Source organism: Anopheles marshallii, chromosome 3, assembly GCF_943734725.1.
Source record: "Anopheles marshallii chromosome 3, idAnoMarsDA_429_01, whole genome shotgun sequence".
Classification (NCBI taxonomy): Eukaryota; Metazoa; Arthropoda; class Insecta; order Diptera; family Culicidae; genus Anopheles; species Anopheles marshallii.
The window spans coordinates 9,869,490-9,890,699 of record NC_071327.1 but is presented as its reverse complement, the minus strand read 5'-3'; the positions used below and the strand labels follow the sequence as shown (position 1 = coordinate 9,890,699).

The 21,210-nt window shown below is 42.5% G+C and overlaps 1 protein-coding gene across 1 annotated transcript in view; it reads left to right on the top strand.

Annotated features, from left to right (window-relative positions):
• LOC128715914 (neuronal acetylcholine receptor subunit alpha-7-like) overlaps positions 1 to 21,210 on the top strand; it is a 50,262-nt gene that overhangs the window by 18,539 nt on the left and 10,513 nt on the right. Inside the window, exons 2-6 of the mRNA XM_053810836.1 lie at positions 1,108 to 1,247; positions 5,693 to 5,737; positions 14,631 to 14,740; positions 15,295 to 15,475; positions 18,359 to 18,434. Coding sequence (XP_053666811.1) covers positions 1,108 to 1,247; positions 5,693 to 5,737; positions 14,631 to 14,740; positions 15,295 to 15,475; positions 18,359 to 18,434 — 552 coding nt within the window. The remainder of the gene's footprint in view (positions 1 to 1,107; positions 1,248 to 5,692; positions 5,738 to 14,630; positions 14,741 to 15,294; positions 15,476 to 18,358; positions 18,435 to 21,210) is intronic.

Sequence of the window (21,210 nt, the reverse complement as noted above, 5' to 3'; positions counted from 1 at the left end):
AGCTTACTGCAGCGATATGGCTGCGTACGTTGTTTGTGGCTGCGTACTCCACCTTGCGCTCACCTCTACAGCCTGGCGTTCGGGAGGGGGAGGAAAAGATTCCAAGCACGTTAACGTGGTACAACTGGGGCCTGAACCCCGGTTTCTTAAATCCGAAACTTTACGACTCAAGTTTACCGAAGCGGATGATACGTCCTTACCGTCTTACCCCGACAGCAGCATCGAATGAGCCCCGTGTCAAAAACGTAATCCCGTGGAAAATTGAACGCACAACCTTTCCGTGTTTTCTCCTGTTTTTTGCTGCTGTTGTTCTTTACCGCTACCTACCTCGAAACGGTTTAAGATGGTAGGCACAAAACAAGGGGAGCTCCCTATTGAATGGGAAAATTCTCCGTTTATGTACGGAGCACGGACGGTATGGGGGGAAGGGGGGCATATTATGAACATGTTACACTCGATTATCGTGTGTGTTTACTCATATGTGCACACACATACACACCCGTGTAGTGGCGGTTCAACCCATAGGCTCGATTTTTCAACCGACTCATGGAAACTGCCGTGCCGCTCCCATTAGGACTGCGGGAAATGCTAAGCTAATGTGCCGCACACACACACACACACACACACACAGTGCCGTTTGGCAAGGAATTTCATTTTCTGCCCTCACATTTCGCACTAATAAAAAGGGATTTTTCCTAATTTTCCTTCGGTAGGCGTTGTGCGCCACCGGCTTCAAGCCGTTGTCGCATTGGATCTAGCAAACTCCCACCGGGTGGGGCATGGCAAGCCAGAATAAAGTTATTTATTTCCATTCATGCGGATTATGAAGTGTAATTATGTTGGAGGTACTGAAAGGGGGAATGTGTGGTGCGGTGGAGGGAGCGCGTGTAATGAATTTGCACACCGGAAAAATGCCGCCACCAACATGGACAGTAATTAAATCATCTGAGACACATATTTCATTTGGTTCGTCTTTATTTACAGCATTTTCGGTACCAATTTCCGCATCGTGCCATTATCAATCCACATTCCCTGTTACCACAAATGTATAATGCCTAACTGCTGACCTGATCGTAATTCTCTTTCTCCCTTCGCTTTCCTTTCCAGTGTGCATGGCCGGATACAACGAGAAACGACTGCTGCACGATCTGCTCGACTCGTACAACATCCTGGAGCGACCGGTGGTGAACGAATCGGATCCCCTTCAGTTGAGTTTTGGTTTAACGCTAATGCAAATCATTGACGTGGTAAGTTCGCGACGTGACATTAGCTTTTATTACACCGCCGTCAGACGTGCTTCGAGCAAATAGCCGATAGCGACGGTTGTTTCGCCGTGAGAAGGTCCGATGCATTTATTTATCTCTGGTTGTTTGCAGATCATTTGATTTTTTCGGTACCCATTTACGTCGATAACATTTGCAAATGTACTCAATGGATCTTGTGTAAAACGCTGTTGCTGTCAGGAGCTTTCCCAAATACGGTTCTCGTGTATTCCAATAACACAATATCTGCATACTTCCTTTTCATTCCGTATCATTATCACCATTCCGGCGTCTTTCGCCTTTTGTTGGGCGATAGTTAACCTCGAAATGTGTGCCATAAAAATCGATCGATGGATGGATGGGTCATTGAGTTCCCTTTTCCGTTTTTTTTTTGGTGCAAATATAAAGCTCACAATTCGATTAGCTTCGATTTGTTTTACGGTTGATCGAGCTGATGAGTTGGTGGCATCGATTTGTCCCTCAGCGAGAGACAGAAAAGAATGCTTTGCTGAAGTCAAAGGCACGTCAGTCCTTTTCACTCCCATTCTCCTTCCGATTCCACTGCGGCTGAGACATCGTTAGAGTTAAAGCTCGTTAAAACGGGAACGCAGATCTAGTCGTTAGGATCCCCGTACCATCTTCTGTAAGTTCGGTGCCAATCGAACACAACCTTTGGCCACGGGTCATTAAAACTTCAAACGCCTTCTCTGGTTGGACTGGCCTTTTTTTTTTGCTTGCTCGCCTTTATCAGACATTGTCCCGATGGTGGGATATGGAGTTGGAGTGAGAATAAAATACCAACCACCTGCAACGGAACTAAGCGTATGAGACCAAAGCTTAATCTTCTATATGTGTGTGCGAGAGGGTGGTTTCTTTTTTTCTTGCGCGATCCAAAAACGAGTCTGCGCTGGTGATAAAAGTAAATAAAATCATATTTTTATTACCTGCACGTGGACCTTTCGATACAGCTGAGCTGTCCTAAATCTACCGAAATGTGACCAAACACTTAGCAGCAGATATTTGAAGTGTTGGAAAAAATAGAAAATGGTGCTGGTGTCCATTTTGTAGAAGTGTAATAAATAAGGCAGCTGATTTATTTTGGCAACGTTAATTCAATTACTAAAACATAATCAAAAATTACTTTAATCTGGTTTTGGAAAAATGTATTTTATCTTTTGTCAGAACACGTGCTGAAAATTGAGCACTTGGTTTAGGTTTTCCTCGGACCTTGATGATCTCCTAACTCTTAGATAAAGTCCTCTGTTCGAAGTGTGGTGAAATAAGTTCTGGCTCTGGCATAAACGTTTGCAGTAATAGTTTCACATCGCAAAGTTCATATTATTCAGATAGTTGGCCAATATTTGGAGATCGTTTTACCCTCGATCTTCATCTTTCGATACTGTCCTTGGATGGCAAGCACAGGATTTCTGTTTGAAACTTTGGTCTTTCTTTCTGACCTGACCCCAAATGGAAAATAGGCTATAGTTCGGCTATATCTGGCAAATACAAAATACCTCATTTGTTTGCTCTCCATATGTTATTGGAGTCATTCGTTTTTTCTAACAAATTATTGGAAAAAAGCCAACATTAGCTAATCTTAACGAATTTCTGTGTACGATCTATGAACAACAATGTTTCTCTTTTTAAAATTGACACCGGTAATCCTTTCTTTATAATTGTTTTCGCATACAATACCACTCGGAAACATAAACAAACGTGGGCCACCGATTTCTGCAATCGATTTATCCCCTTAATCTGAATTTATGTTGCAATTCCATGAATGCTAATCTCTATCACAAACGGTACCATAATAATTCTTTACGGATTATTCTAACTACCCTCGTTTCGAACGTAGTAGACTGCATCGCGAAGTGTGCTCATTCTATCAGTGTCCCGTGTATTGCCATCTGCAAATTCTATTTGCTTCCTTTTAACAAGGGTTCCAATCACTCCATCCACCTGTAGTTAACCTGCACCACAGTGTGCATAATGTGAAAGTCTCGCGCGGAACCCTTGCCATGGTGAATCGTTCGTTGCAGTTTCGATGTTCGGTTGAGCCTTTATTCAATCGGTTCGATACCTTCCACTCGCAGCGATTTCTTCAGCTCTTTGCGTTATGAAATAACAAAGCGAAACAAAAACGGATATCCGTTTTGGAGTTCCCTGTCCGTCGCGGCACACCATTCGCCTTGCGCGTATTGCTCTCATTTTTCACCCACAAAAACGAGCACCAAGTGAGGTTATCAAAAGTGATTTTACATAGCACATTTAAGGGCTGTAGTGGATTTGCTTGCGAAATTTTATTACATCTGTCGGTGTCCTCCAGTGTGGATGCGAAGGAATGCCATGCACTAGCGACACCTCAGCCCGGTAGCGAACGGTTTCGCCGGGGGTCGGGAAAATGGGTGGCAAACTGAAGCTTGTACCCGGGCGTACGCTGCCAGTGTTCGGTTTCGGTTTTTGGTACTGTTTTAGGTTCGGGGTTGAATGCGATCCTTCTGTTCCTTTTTTTTTGGTTTCGTGTTTCACGGTTTCTCCACCGAAGGGATATAATATTCACTTTAACAAAATGGGTCTTGTGAAACGGAAGAGAAAATGGATCGTTCGCATAAGCCGAACACAAGTGAGCTGCAGCGAAATGGGTCGGGAGGAAATGCTGGGAAATGCAAAGCAGAAAGGCCGCACTTTTGCCCGAGTACCGAGTAGTGTAGTGCGCTTGCGTTTGTAAATTTTTAAATAAATGATTCTCTCACCCATGCCTACTCACACGCCACTCGGTTCTCACTTTCACCGTGCTCAGCTCATGCTCCTGCTCGGCGTAGGTTGAGGTCAGTTTGGCCCGGTGTGTGTGTGTGGCACTTCCACTACTGCCCAGCTTCGACGTGAACTATCTATACGGGTGCTTGGTTGATTGTAAGTCAGGGCCAAACAGGCGAAACAAGGCCTGGCGCTCAAATTCTTCACTCCATTCTGGTTCAAGAGCAGTGCGGCAGTGGTAGATACACGAATTGGTAGAGCTTGTTTTTCTTCCAACGGCCACCCATGCCCTCCCTCCACTACCGTGTGCCATTTTCATCACTAGGAGTGTGCTTCAGATTAAGTGCTTTGTCCGAAGTGCGATATGGGAGCTGTAATTGAGATGCAAATAGTCGTCGTCGCTCTTTCGCCCTTCCGACCCATTTCGAGCCCGGTACCTTGGTGGTGGTTTTTCTTCGTGTTTAAGTGAAAAACGAAAACGCTACCCGTCGGACAGGACAGCTGGAACTGGAAGCAGGTTGAACATCACCGTCGACATGGTTGTATAACAACGTATCCCATATTTGGTGGAAGGCAACCAGCTGGAAGATGATTCGTTGCCCTTTTTTTTACTCGCGCCCGCTCGTGTACGTCTGCGAACAGTGTCGGGCTTTGTGTGAGTGTGTGGCACACCCGTGCCGTTCATGTCGGTATGTAAGAGTCATGTAAGTAACGAGAAAACTACCAGCATCATTTTTGTGTGACACGTCCCCGTGCTGGGGCATCGCCGTGGGCCGCTTGCATAATTGATTTTCCCAAACAATCTCCCCGAGTGCCCCGAGTGCCCCTCCCCCCATGTACCCCCGAACCCATAAAGATCTGGTCTGGGGGTTTCGGGTTTTAAGCTTCATACATTTCTGGAACAACGAAATTTTAGTGGAACACGGGCAGGATTTTGCAAAGGGGATTTGCGAACGTCTCAGGCCAACCTGCAAAAGGGCACCAGGCGAAAGGCAAGATAGTGCTTACGTGCTTAGTGCGGGTGGTTCAATTAGCAGTCTCGATCATAGTGCCATGACCTGGAGGCGTGCAGCTTGTCGGACGTAAAAGGTTGAGACACTGGTTCACTAGCCAAATTTGAGCCCTTCAGTTCGATGCAGTGATTGTAAGCCATCCGCCGCGTTTCCGCCCGAAACAGGACAGTTCCATTAGGGGTCAGCGCCTGCCGGCTAGTTGGAAGTTTGACGATGAAAACAACAGGCTTAGCAGATGCATCCGTCGAACAATAATCGATAGCAAGGTTGGAAAATAGGTTGGTGAAGTAGCAAATTTTGGGGAAGATCTGATGGCCAGCACTAGTTTAAAATCGGGATTTTTCTCCATATTTTGTTGTTACGGGTTTCGGTAAATAAAAGCCTTGGAAATCCAAAAATTATCAGTCCCAAGGTTATTGTGTAACAAATATAAACTAATTTATAGTTTATATATTAGACAATAATTTATTTTAGAGTGATCTCAACCGTATCTTTCGGTTGTGTTATGCTCTAATCTGCCAATTCCATATCTCGACCTAAAAAGCGCTCAACGCAACTCAACTACATTTCAATCGAGCCAATTACAATGCCTTAAATATTATTTATGAAACTATATAAGAGTACTAACATAAATTTATTGCATTCTTCACCTTCTTGCAGGACGAAAAAAATCAGCTGCTCGTGACGAATATTTGGCTAAAACTCGTAAGTACGAATGACAAAGCGTGGTTCCCGGGTAGTTCGGAATCGAAACGCGGCCGAATGGAGCATCGTTGTCGATCCCTTCTGCGTGCAGGATAGTTCACGGCCTGATGGAAACGGATGGGCGGAACAATACTCTATTTGTGTTACCGAAACGATTACGCTACACCGTGCGAATGGAGCCACGCTGTCACACTACACTCTTTGTGTACCAAATCCGTTCCACGTTGTATCGTTTTGACACGTTTAATTATTTTCAACACCACATACAGTGCATTTGTTTTGTTTCGATGAACACAATCATTCACCGGCGATACGGAACGATTTCGAAAAAAAAAAACACATATTCTTTACCGTTTATTCATTACAAATGATCCAATCAATAGGTTATGGATGAAATTATGAGCCGAAACAAACCCAGATCATTTAGCTGTTTGCCCAATCACATTACCCAGCAATCGCAGAAGCACCACACTTATGAGTAAAAGAAACAAGAAATGAGGTTCAATTTCGAAAGGTTTCGTTTGCCGTCCGCATTAAATTGCCTGCCAAAAAAACAACACCAAACGTGACTTTAGATACGTGTTGCTCTAAAGCGAAACTCCGTTACCAGGGGTTTGGGAAGGGTGGCCAAACGGAAGCCAAATAATCATCACGTGCTCAGATCGATTGCCGCCAATGGCAAACCGTTCGGAACGGTCCGGAACATTTTTCAGTCGCCTTGGCATCGGAAACAATTTTAACCTGATTACTTGTTCCGGGCACCGGAAGCCGATCCCGAAACGATGTGATGATGTTTGGGTTTTGGTATCGAATAGGAAATTCGTTCCAGCGTTTTCGAATCGTCAAGTGAGAATTGGATGGTTTATAAGTGGCACACTAAAGTTTAGTCTCAACCGTTGGCAGTGAGTGAGTGCGTATGTACAAGCTCCTTATTCTAGGATGCCCTACATGGTAAGCAATGGTAAGCGTACGATTATTTCCATCACTTGGGAAAATTCACATCAGGACCGAGTGTGAAGACATAACATAGTTAACAAACGCTCCTAACCGGCCGGAAGCCAATTCACGAGCCGTAGCTCTACGAAACAAAACCCACCAAGAGCCACGGACACAGCTGCCATTTGAGGGAATGGAGTTGCGTACTGAATGGTTTTGTGAGCGGCCATTGCTTTTGCTGATTCCTCCCTCGGGTTTCGTTTCAACTGAACCCGTGGCGGAGTGAAAAACTTCACCGGAACGAAAATCATCAGGTCCGCTCTCGCAAACACAAGACCGAACGCTCTTTAATAAATAAAATATGAGCCGAGCAATTTGTTTCGACAGGTTCGACTTCCGTTTCGTGCGCGCTTCATCGGCGTAGGTGCGACGCCATTCTCCAACGCAACGAAGAACGCGAACTTACCACAGTCGAAACGATCTCGCTTTGCGTGCTGTTCGGCATACCCGCCCCATTCGGGCAGATAAGCTTTTATTTATATCCTGCTCCTGGTGGGCCTTTTCTTCGGCTCGCATCCCATCTCGTCAGTCCATCTTGGGCAAAGGTGGAGGCCCATGGCACGGTGCATGGATATTTTTGGTTCGTACCTCCTGCAAATCCTCTACACCAAACGGACGGTCCACAATCATCATCGTCGTGGTGCCGTTACCGCAACGCGAACTGCAGAATGTCCGGCCGAATTGAAGCGAAACCACCGGAATTACATTTTCGGCCGCTTCAGAACGGGCGTCCCGCGCTGTGATTGTTCCGCTGCCCCCAGCTGTCCACGGCCACCACAGCAAACCCATAATATGATGTGCAATTTATTGCGCTTTTGGTGAAATATAATCTTATTTTGGACCCCACTTGGCTCAAACCATCCCGCGGGTACCCGGACCTTCTTTTTTTTGCGCGGTGTCCAGAGTGTGCGCGAGATTTTATTTTTTTGTATTTGTCGGTCTGTTTTTTTTTTACAGCTTCTTTTGTGTTTTGTGCCTCATTCGGAAGATGCTTTACCTTACGTGGGGGGTTTTTTGCCGGCACCTTTTGCTGTGTGCTTGGGGCTCGGTCATGAACTCGAATCCTGCGGTCGGGCCACAATCATTTGTGGTGATTTTTGACCGGCATTTCTGCCGTGGCGGCATATTTTCGTTACTTATTTATGATGCCACCTGCCGTACGCGGTGCGTCTCATGCCTGTGTGGCTCAGTCAGCACCGGAGCTGTCCGGATGCGATGAGACGTTAAGCGACTGAATGGAAGCGATGAAAGGGGGCGTTTCATTTGTCGGGGATTTTTTTTGTGTTTGAATTGTGTAGACACGCTCATGTTAGAATGGATGGTGGCTGATAATGTGCTTTTAATAATCTCTTCGATGGTTTCTAACTACACGCGGTGTGCGAATGATGTGATTAGAGTTCTAGCTTTTAGGCAAGAATTTATAAACACATCTTCAAATTTAATAGAATGTATTGTTCCGTTGCCATTGTGATTCCATTCAGTTGGGATTCTATTCTTCGTGAAAAAGTTTGCTTCGATGATAAACCAGTCGCCTCTATTGTTAACCTAACCGAACTTACATAGGTTGCTATGTAGCTACAATTTTTCAGTTGTGTGAGTGATTTTCGAGGTACAGGTTTTTACAAAAAAAAAAAATATTTTAAGTTTTCATATAACTATATGAATACAATGTAAATGTTTCTAAGCCAGATATTTAAAGAATAACTATAAAAAATATGAAGATCACTAGCTAAGGTATAAGAGGTGCCCACAAAGTTTAATTTCTAGGTCTCGCCAAGCACACTTTTCTCGAAAGATGTGAAAAAGCTTAAATCAATGCTCAATGTTGTTGACTTACAGTATCGAGAGCATACATTTTTCTACACTTATTTTTGGAAGAACCTCGGTTTAAACGTATCAATTTTGAATTTGATTCTACTGCAACTAAAATACGAACGCGTAGTAGTAATTCATTTATTTGATTAATAAATATTCTGCTTCGTAAAGATCCTTCCCTCAAAGTGGCTCTGCACACCAGCTATCCATATTGCATTCTGCACGTGAAGGCAAACATTACAAAGCAAACCAACTTCATAAGCACACTGCCTTTGAAGTATGCCCACCAATTCCCGGAACTGAGCACTGGGAAGCTGATACCTACTGGCCGCTCATTCGCAATCTAACATCCGGTCCAAACCACGATCTATGATTTATTGCATCCCAGGATGGCCGAGTATGGGCTGAAAGGGATATAAATTACATCTGGCAGGCCGTGGGTCCTTCCGGCTCATGCACCGGTCCGGGCTTGATGATCATAAAGCTTCATCATCAGTCACGGTGGTTGACGGTGGCTGTAACCATCAGCCGAACGCACACACGCAGACGCTCGTGCACGTTTCATCTTGATGCCAACCCATTCCTCGTGGTGCTCCATTTGGGAGTTGTGTTTCGGTCCGATTTCACCCGGGTGTCTGGTATCAATTACATACTTTTTCTCCTCGCAAAGCACGCACGCTGGCTCACCGTTTCGTTGGCCTCAGCCCAGTTGTAGGGCTGTGCTCCATCCGTCCACCAAACCCTTCAATGAAGCTAACTTCAATGGATAGCCCCACACGTGCGAAAGCAAGCAGCACGCCTCCGAGTTAATCCCGAAACGGATTCCGGGTTGCTGAGTGCCTGCCCGCCCGGTGATGAACCGGTGAAAATGACCGCTGGGAGATACTACTGCTCGGATTTACCGAACGGACACAGAGCAAAAGGAAGGAAGTACACATGAGGGCGTCGGCGACGACCATCTCGACGAGCTCATGCAAAACTCATTAATCTCCACCTTCCGGTCCGGTGCGTCCTGGTTGCTTCCCACAACTCTCCCCGCTGCCAAAAAACCACCTCAATATCCGTTGCTGGTGAACAACGAAGAAATGTGGACTTTCGGAGCTCATATAATTTGATTACATCCCCGGGGTAGCATGTCTCTTGCCCGGTACGCTTGCCCCTAGCCTTAGCCTGTACGTTCAAGGCCACCGCAAAGATGGCCAGAGGACGGCTCATCGTTCATCGGTTGGCCTTGCCAGCGGTGATGAATGTGTTTAATGACGTGTTGCATCTCAACCGTCTGCCCACTACTGCTCTGAATGGAAAACCGGACGCCACCACCAATGGTCTGGTATTAACTGCCTTCATTCGTACAAACCTTCGCCAATTGGAATAACTTTTTTCTACGAAGTACTCACAGTACAATATTCGACCACCGGTAGATGACAATTCACCGATCAGCTTGATGAGAATCCGACCTTCACAGCCATTTGCTCGAATATTAATTATCCATTCCAGTGAAGCAGAGATTAAATGAGGTCGTAGGGAAGCGTCTGGTTCACTGATTTCGTTCTTCCCTAAGTCCATGAGCTTTCGTCTCGGGATTTTTATTCTCTAGAGTAGCCAAAATGCTGCAAAGCCCTAGACCGATTTATTCCCCATATCAGCGAACAGATTGTGCAAATCAAATCTCAAACAGGCATTTTTGCTATAATTTTTGTATTGCATTCCACGAAGTGTCAGACATGAACGAAAATGTTACCACGAACATGAAAGCAGTAACATCCGTTTACACATAACGAAAACAGGCTAAATCGATTCTGTGTTCGGGTCGATACCTTCGGGAGCAAAGTTTGATTGTGAAAAATCGGTGGCTCCTTTTTCACTCGGGCCAAACTGTGCCGAAGCAACCGAAGCAAAAAGGATCCCCGGGAACGGTTAGTTTAAAATTCTAATGGCCAAAGGAAAAGTTTTCCACTTTGACAAAACTCTAATGCGAGCGATGAATTTTTATACTATGCGCGTGTTGAAAGTTTTTGTTCTTGTTTTTTTTTTAAGTTGATTTTCAATTAAGCTTTTGCTATCTGTTTTCTACACCAGATGAGATGACATGGTTTTTTAAGCATCTTCTGCATGGCTCGTGGCCTTTTTTATATTTCTTTGATTATTTTTAAAAGATCTATTGGGTTTGCAAGTCAGTTTTCAGTGTTGTTTCACCAGAATTTGAGGATTTTTCGTGAGAAATTGTAACGAAGTACTTATTGCGAGGGATTTTCCATCAGAAACTACAATTTTCTCTCGTGTTTCTTCGTTTTACACCTAAACAAACTCTCAGTTTTTAAACACTAGAACAATTGGAATCCATTTGAGATTCCCTGGTATAAAAAAGAATCCCATACCCCAAGTAAAACAATCACGAAGAACATCGATTGAACCAAATAGTAGTCGAATAATGTCATGCCTAAACAATGAGGCGCATAAGGTTGAATTAGGCATCCACTATTCATCAAATATGTTTAGACTGTAATAGCGAAAGTGTTTATCGTTTTACCTATTGTAAAAATTACTTATCATATGTTCAATTTCTCTCAATGAACTAGCTGTGTTCGATAACATTCCTCACTGACCAGATTATAACAAATTAAATGTCAATAAAAATGCCCAAATACAGTGATCCAGCAGATGTACAACCAATTCATTAGAATTCTATAAAAGGCTGAAACTTACTTAAATACCTAATTTCATGTCAATTGTTTAGAATTGTTGAATGCTTCATCATGAAATATTTTAAATGTATCCTACACAGTTTTAATGTGAAAAAGTACTTTTATTTTTCCCCATTTTTCATGGAAAATCTATTTCATCTCGAAATAGCATTTGTCATCCCGCAAGGCACAATGCATGCACACTAAACGAACGATCAAAGCGTCAAAAAGCTCATCCTGCACATGTTGCCAACGGTGATAAATAAAAGCTTTACTCACACCATTCATAGTAGCCATACACAACAACAAAAAAACATACACTTAACAAACTGATATTATGAATCTGAACGAAGTAAGGCGTAAAAAGGGAATATTGTCGAAAAATATTCCGAGACACACGGGCATCGTGTAGCGCGGGCCCCGTGTGTATTGTATCTGCCTCGAGGGTACAAGAGTTTCGATTGGAAAATGCCAATTTGCTCCCGATTGTCCTCGCCAACGCCTCAACGTTCGATGGTCAGAAAAGATGGTTTTCCATGGAAACGCTGTCGTTTCCAGTTGCCAGTTCGTTTTCAAAAGCCGTTTTGTTTTGTGTGGGGGTATGTGTATTGTTGTTTTTTTTTTTGTATAAATACATTCACCCACTGGGTCATCTCGCCCATCCATGCAGAGACGGATGCTGTCACCGACAAACCGACGCATGTAACCGAATCGATAGTTTTTTTTGTGTGAGCCCATTTTGCTGAGCAAAGCGGAAGTGAATGCGTGCTGTTGTTGGTACGTGTGGTATTTTATGCTTTTCGCTCTGCTAACGACAATCCTGCACGTGCAATTGCACTGGGGAAAATCGATGTTTTCTCGTCACTGCGCCAGACTCGCTTCCGGCACCGATGGTGGTAGCTACGGTACAACAAGTTGGACATGGTTTGCATGTTTCCAGGCAGCTATTTGTTTTTTCCCGTGCAATTTATCGTATTCGCACACGCGGTAAAAGAAGTGCCACTTTTGGTGCTGCCGTTTGTCGACAAGCTTGTATTGCTTTTAGCATTTCCCCGATGTTAAAGAGTGTTGATTGTTGCTGCACAAATATAGTGTTCTCCGTGTGAAATGAAATAGCATCTTTAGATAACTACTAATGTCAATTGTTGAGTACAACAAAAACTCACTAGTAACTCATTTAAGATGGCAAAATAAAGAAATTTTCAAGCAAAAGCTCTGAAAGCTCCCAAGTCCATGACAAATTCAAAATAACTCAGCTCTTCCTAACTATGTGCTGCAATGTTTAACAATAGCTTAGCGTTTTATTTGAAACTTTTTCTTCTCTTTTCAACGTCTCCTTCCCGCTTCATGATCGAAGTGATTGGCTACATTTTGTGCCCGATTAAAATTCCATTCAAGTAGCACTATTCATTCCCGCACCGTGTGCTAATGCACACAATTTGTGCCCCTTCTTAATGGCTATCACTCGCAACAAAGCCATAATCTTGCTAAAAGTATGGATTGCACTTTTTCAATTGTACACCCGAAGCGTTCTCTGGCCGCCCAAGCAAAAACGACACCCCGCCGTGATTGTTGGGCAGAATTTAAAATTAGATTAGTTTGTGACTCCCCGAACACTCACGCCCTGGCGGGTCGATTTATTTGAATGTTAAATTTTCCTCTCCCCACGATCGGCCACCGAGAACGAGACCAATTTCCTCGTGGCGGCAAGGGTCACGAGCAAATTGTCGATGAAACGGCAATGACAAAGACCCGGCCTTGGTCGACCTCCGTCGCGAATGGATGATTCTGTTTCCGGCGCACGTGATCGAATTAGACATTCGGATGGCGTATTGTCGTTTGTGTTTCACGGGCTTCGGTCGACTGAGGTAATAGTGGGTGACGGTGGGATGCGGTGAGGGATGCGCATGTGAGTTACGGGTGCGGGAGGTCGTTGGGGTGAAGGTGAAGTATATAAGCACATAGCGAAACGCTGGTAAGAAAGTTAGAACGACCCCGACAGTACAGTGCTGGGTGCTCCGTTTTCCGAGCTCACCTTGCCCGCCGTTTGCCATCGCCCGGTGAGACAATGTCCGAAAGAGTAGCATCGTATTTTCGTCCTTCTGAGTCATTGCTGTTAACCCACCCCAAGGGGAATGTACCGGGTGGGATGGGCATACGCTAGAAAGGCGTCCAGTTTGCTTATGTCACCGCTCGAAGGCGGTCAGTAGTCACATTGCCAACGTGCCACCCCGAAGGGCACATAACACATCCTGGACGAGCCGTGAGGGTGTGTGTGTGTGTGTGTACAATCGTTCTGCTCACGGTCGGATCGATTTCATCACGCCTCGGGAATGAATCATTCATGCGGTTTTGGTAAACACTATCTTATAAGACAGGCAACGAACCCAATGCTGAAAGTGTGATGCTGGGTAAAAATTTGAATATTTTCCTTTTTTTTTCTTGCCGGGCGTTCTTGGCTTTCTGAAGTGCGAAAGAAAAACTGGTCCGGGACGGACAGAGAGAAGCAACAAACGGCTCATCCGGCACAAGATGTGGATTAGATAACAAGTGACAAACCCTTGTCTCGTTTGGAACACGTTTGAGAGCTGGGTGTGTTTTTTTTTTATTTCATTCAGAGTACCGTTGGGAGTTTTGTTCATAGAAACATCCGGTAGCAAAAAAAGGGATCTTGAAAATACTAGCCGAGCAATGGTTAGCATGCGGACCGTCGTTGTGCATACGATAGTTGATAACTAACAGGAGAATCTGTTGTGACTTCCTGCCGATTGATTGCGTAGGGGATGGTACAGTGATTGGCTTGATACAGTTATAAATGGTTTGTGTTTTACACTTCTCTTCAGCACACTTTCAAAAACTAATTCCCTTTGTAATATGTGTGTATGTTGTTTTCTTAATATATATTTCAACTTCATAGCGGACCTTATGGAATGTGTTTTATTATAATGTTTCTCTCTATTTTCTAACCTGTTTCATTTCATCTCGTGTGCCCACCACCGGCCGGATATTTGTTTGTATGTATGTGTGCGTACCGACAAACAAAAAAACACCGGTGCATTGGGTGGACATTATTGCACTGAACAAAAAATTGCAATCAAAATTGAACCGAACCCAATATCATCGCCAACCAAATTGTGCAACGTTAAAATCACGCCAATGCACCCGGGTGTTCGTGTGGACAAATAATCGCTTAAAACAACGCCCCTCCGAAATGCACAACGTAATCTGTGTCTGCGAATATGCTCCGAATCGCAATGCGACGCAAAAACCGTACCGAACTCAAAAACGAAAACCCAATCAATCCAAACAAACAAACTATTCTGCCAATGTTTGTATCCTTTTGTTGCAACATCAACAAAAAATAAATGTTAAAACAACCAAACAAATCAACAACTCAGGAATGGAATGATATGAATTTAAGGTGGAACACATCGGAATATGGTGGTGTGCGTGATCTCCGGATACCACCGCATCGGATATGGAAACCAGATGTTTTGATGTACAACAGGTTGTTATTCACTCTTTAAACTCCCGCACCTTCTAATGAAATCAAAACAACTAAACAGAACAATAAATTAATTCGAATTTTTTTGCATTAAAACCATCAAAGCAATCCACCCTTCCCGTACCCCGTATCGTGATTACTTTCGCACTTGATTATTATGAATTTCGCAATTTAAATTATTAATTCAGCATGTGTTCATTCTGATGTGTTTTGTTTTCCCGAAGCGCGTCCTTAATTCTGTTAATTCTTTGAGTTTTACAGTTTATGAATTTAACTTTTTTATAAAAATATAATTTGTAATTATTTATTTCAAATCATCACTCCAAAAAGCCTCCCCTTATTCTCGCTTTGTTCTCTTTATACCCCTTTCATCCTGCATTTCATCACAATAATAAAATTTAAATAAAACAATGCTTCTATTCAAATTGTTTCGATTTCTTAACGAAAAAAAACAAAAAACCTTTACAACTAAACTACTAATCTAATCTTTTCCACAACCGAACAACCGACCAGAGCAGTTGAAATGTACTCATCATTACCGTATATTTATATTTTAGTGCTGATGAAGGCTTTGATGGCACATACCCAACAAACGTAGTCGTACGCAATAATGGTTCTTGTTTGTATGTGCCACCAGGAATCTTCAAATCAACATGTAAAATAGATATAACGTGGTTTCCATTTGACGATCAAAGATGTGAAATGAAATTTGGTAGTTGGACATATGATGGTTTCCAGGTAAAGTTGATGCTTGCAAATTGTACAGATGAATGATTTACATAAACATATTTATATTTAGCACACCAGCAGAACCAATTATTAAAAATATAATACGTACCATACCATAGCCAGTAATAAGCCACCCACAGTACAGTTACTAAACGCAAACTACGAGACAAAAGAATACTTGCTATAACCTACACCTGCGTTGCCTTTTAGAGCCACAGCTAAACAGTGTCGCGCAAAGAAAAACCAATTCACATTCCGGTTTAGTTTGATCGCCTATATTTGTGCAGGCACTCAAATATACTACAGGAGTTGCTTTGGTAGCACAACTTAGAAGTTTCACATTTAAAGGCTGTAAATGTAGACCACAAACTCAATGGTCGAATAACATCAAACTGTACAAATGTGAGTTGGTATTTCAGCCGATCCTTTCCTTAAGGAGTACTAGAATCGTCTGGCTGTACTTTCGGTGTTCAGTTTAATATTTTTGCGATAGGAATTTTCGTTCCGTTATCTCTTTTGTGTTTTTTTTTGCTATCACCAAACTGAAATAGAAGTGATCGCTGCCACCTGCTTCTAGAGAGTTGAAATTTGTTAGATGGATTAGATGTGTTCAATATTAGTTTTTTTCCGTTTCGATTACTCATCTTTGTAACATCACAATTGGCGTTTCATGATTCCTAGAAGAATTACAATTATATTACTAGAAGTATTTTTCTTGTCCTGTGATATTTTTTACTTCCATTTTGATTCTTAATTAAGAAACTTCACTTGGTTCTTCTTTAGCTGAGCTGATCACCCTTGAAAGTAATTCAGTATTCTTCTAGCGATTGTGCAATCCATGATAAGTTTTCCACGCTTCCGGCTTACAATAGTGTCTTCCAAAACATCTCCCTTTTGTATATAGTATCGGCAGCTTTACTAGCTCTTTTTCATCGCATAGGGATTACCCCGTAATGCCGCTCCATTAAGCATTTTTTGTTGCAAGGAATCTTAGATTTCCTGTGTTTTTTTTTTCATGTAAATTTAGTATACGTTAGCTACCTTTTGTTGTGTTTAAACGGGTGTTTAGCGTTTTACGTGTAAGTAGGAAAAAAGGCTTCATTTATGTTTTATTATTTACACATTTTCGGAAGCAATATTTAGGCTGTATTCTATCTACAAAGTGGAGTAGAAGTAAGTGACGGCTAATAAAAGGCTAAGGATTTTTACAAAGATGTAGGCTCATGGTACGAGATTACTCAAACGCAGCAAAAGCTAACCGACAAGGAAAATAAATGCATTTTATACTTGAAAAAGTATTTCATTTTCTTAACAATCGGATCTTTGTAGTAAAAAGCATAATCTCGTGGCTTGAGCATACTGTGCGAAAGCGTTCTGTTCAGGTAGGATCAACGGAAACCGAGTGTAGATGAATTTCCAATGGAAAGCACACACGAATCCCGTCCCAGCAGCACCAGTGACCGTCGAAGACTTTTTTGAATATCGTTCCCGTTTGGCGAATGGCCACCCCCAGCGAGAAGATGGCCATTCCTACTAAGCGTTGGGGGGATGGATGGGTTATGTACCGATGTTTCGATGCATCACAATGAACCGACATCGTAGGCAAATTCGTGCGTCATTTGACAGTTCGGGAACAGCTTCAAAAAACTCTTCGTCGATACGGTTCCTTCTTGGGGAGGGTGGAAGAAGAAATATAAACCGATACAAACCATCATACAAACTATCGAACGATAATCATATCATGACCATTCGAAAGCTCTTAATCCTGAGTCAATACGATGTATGCGATAGACAAACAAATCGTTCTATAAAGCGAAACTTTAAACATGTAAGCAATCATTCAGGCAGACAAATTCATAAAAGAAGGCCTATAAACATGGTACTTACGACGATTCGTAAAGAGCAAACACCGAAGAGGGTACAAAGCACTGGAATCATAAGGAGAAAAAACAATGCATGGTGCAAGTGCATAATCTAACACGTGCCCAACTACACGAGCTACTCACCAAACCTTTTTCCAGCCACATAATTGAACGGTGAAGTTTGGATTAGGAAGCGCGCAAGGATGATTGTGACGATCCTTTCCAATACTTCCACAGTCGGTCGGTCACATAGAATGCTGCTTGCGCTACAGAAGCCTACATAGGGTCCATATTATATGAGGGTCGTTCTCGGGGAATTCTAACAAACGTGTTTCTAAACTCTTTTACAGATTTATGATATGTTCGTTTGTTTGTGGAAATTATAGTTTTTTCCTACTTTCGATTTTTTTGTGTCTTTTATTTCGATTACACATAGCTTCTATGCATAATTTTATGTTGCTTTATCGCTATTGGGATGAAAATCGGAATAGCTTTCTTAAAACAGAAGTTTCCATTATTTTTGCATGTCACTTAAGATAGTGAACCAAATATTGTAATGATTTTTACACTTATCAAAAGAAAAAAGCGAAACGAAAGTTGTGTTTTTGTGTTCCGTTTAACTATAGTTTGTGTTATTGTCATATTTGTGTGTATGTATGTGTGTATTGTACGGAGAGAGTGCGATGAGTGAGTGACTGGATTATGTGTCTTGTTTCGTTGCAATTAAATTTGTTAAAAAGAACATAGAAAATTAATCTTTATAGCAAAGTTATTTTGTTTTTTTCTGTTCACTAATCTATGTTTACGATTGAATGTTAGTGTGTGCGTGAGTGACAGTAGGCTTTGTGCGTGTCTGGCTTCTTATGCGAAACTAGCTACCATTTGCCTACTCTAACCGAACACATAGGTGCTATAAAGTACATTGGACTGGCTGCAAGTAGCCCTATCAGCCGTAGCAACAAAAACTTATCACCGCACGCATGACCGCATACGTACTAATACCGGAATTCTTTTCTTTCTGACATTGCAGTTAGACTTACAGTTGCAAGATGAAGCAGGTGGAGATGTCAGTAGTTTCGTGACGAATGGTGAATGGGATCTTCTAGGTAAGGCACCGATACTAAACGTAGCTTAAATCGATAACAACCAGGAATAATGGAATGGAAAATGAATTCTGAAACTAAAACCTGAACAGGAATGGAAAGTTAATCTGTATTGGAAGAAAAACAGCATCATTTCATTCGACCTAATGGGCTGAATTGCCAAACGCATGTAACAATGCCATCTCAATTGGATTCGAACAGCAAACACCTTTTTCCTTTCCGGAACGGAAAAAATAGAAAACCAATAGACAATGCCAAAAGCAAAGCTTCATTGTTCGACTCATCCATCCGCAAACCAAGTAAAACATGGCTTCACATTATCATGTCATGCCGTCGTGAACATTAGTTTGCTTAACCATCACCAACATAACTCATTGCTCATTTGTCATGTAAAGATTCTAAAAACATACTTAAACGTCGTATAATTTGGTTTGTTATTGCAAGTTTTCTTTTTCTGGTACTACCACCAGCTGGTCAAGTCTGGAATTCCCTTTTAATCGGTCGTTACAGAGACAGGGCTTTATTGTTTAACTTTATTTCAGCTTACTTTGCATTAGAAAAAAAAAGTATTAGCTTAAGCTAAATGCTACCCCTGCTTCGATAAGGCATCTCGAAACGATCTAACCTATACATATGGTTTACATAGCTCAAGTAGAAGCACTTCACGATAGCGACCTTTTTGAATATCGTTGAAAAGCAATTGATTCGCTTCGACAACAGTTTTGCAATAGTTCGTGTTGCTTCAATTTGTGGCACAAACTTTGTCCGGTCCGGATGAAACATTTTCCCATAGAAGCCACAAAACCAGCATTGTGATGTGTGCAGCTAGCACAGGAAAGAAACGTAAGCGACCCTCCCGCCCAATCAGCTTTCGAAGATCTGCTTTCGACAGTGTTTGGCTGGGTAGGAGCCCGAATTGCCGTACCGAATTCCTGGGCTATTCGTTTTGTCAAGTCTGCCGATGACAGATTTCGATTTTCATCAAACTCAGATGTTGAGCGCGCCCGGTATGCATACACAGAACGAACAGAACGAAAAGTTGTGTTTTTTTCTGTTCGTTTATACTGCGGTAACACCGTGCTAGGAGTTTTTCGCATTCTCAGAGAGCATTAACGTTAACAAAAATAGCTTGTAAAACAACACTACAACAGTGGTAATTGTTTAAATCGCAAATTTTAAACAAGCTCGTGAAGGAGCGAACTGTTAAGTGTTATGATTTTAAGTGTGGACACAAACGAAATCTCATGTGTATAGAGTAATCGTACATATGAGCTCGAAGTGAATTTTTTTAATTGAATTAAGTGTAATGCTAGTAAGAAAACTTTGCGACTAATAACAATGAAATTACCTGTGTTATCTCTAAGGAAATATTCCTGGTCAATTGGTTTTGTTTGAAATAGTTTTATCAGATAAGTTTTCTTATCTGTTTGATTGACCTATACCTGATTATGTGTTCAGAAATACATAATTCTTGGTTGACTTTTAATATAAGATGGAACCAATCGTGTGTAGGGAATTTTATAATGATGGATTTGATATGTTATTGTCGTGGAGAATAATTATAACAAAAGTTGCTTAGAATTTTATTTTACCCATCGCACCAGCCTAAAATGCACTGCGATAATTAAAAAAAAAACAAATCAAACATTAAACGAAGCAATGGAACGGATGTGATGAACGAGTACAGAACCAGGAAACGACAATGTAACGCACTATTATCTAAAACGAGCTTACGTTAAAAATGCGCTAATGACATCCGTTTAAGACCGTTTATGCTTTCCATTCTGCATTGGCAACCGTGCTTAAGTTAGCCAGTTACGTTTTTATTTTCAAAACTAAACTCAAAAACGCTAAAAACCCAATAACTGCACCTGTAAACCATAAAGCAAATGAAACGAACAACATTAAACTACGTATTGCACAATTCCCATCGTGCACTACCCGCCAGGAGCTGAGCCACGTCTGTCAGGGCTTTCAGCTTCCTTCTGCCGAAGATGAAAGTGACGAAAGCGAAACCGAAAGGCCAATTAGCTCGTTTCCCATCGAAACTGCATTCTACATGAGACTGATCAAAACTGATGCAAACGCTAGCGTAGTTTGGTGATGAAACGAGCATCCTTGAAAGGGATTGGACCGTACCGCACAGCCAAAAGCCAGAAGGACACTCGAATGTCCACCAGAGAGGTAGAAGAGCTACTCTCTGGCGGTGCTTTCCGCCATAATGGGCGCTGACCAACGTGATTCACCTTCAGCGGGTAGTCGCGATACACGAAGATTGCGCCATTCGTTAGCGCGTTAAATCAATCGTCACGAAACCACTGTTGTCTTCGGAACCCCGATCTTCATCCCCCAAATGTGCGTGGGATGTACGATCCCAAAACAAACTCCAAACTCTGGGCGCGCACCCCACCTACCCAACCGAGAATGCGCGAGACAAAGCGAAAGCGACCGATCGCGCGGGAAATCATACGACGTGCGTTTATAGCCAAAAGAAGACTGACGGTTCGGAGACTGTCGGTAAGTAGTTCCGTGCAAACGGCAAACAAACGCAGTAGGCCGGTAATAACGACCGAACGTGTCCCGTAACGACTGGGGCCACCATCTCGCGCGTAACAGGGCGAAACAGTGCTTACGGGAAGGTTCGGAACGATTTCGGTGCCGCAAAACGCTTTGGCTCGATTTAATCAGTAAGATATGTTCTTGTTTTCGTTTCAGCGTCTTGTTTACATGAATAGCCCATACCCCAAAGCGAGTCAAAATTGTTCAAAGATAGAATGCA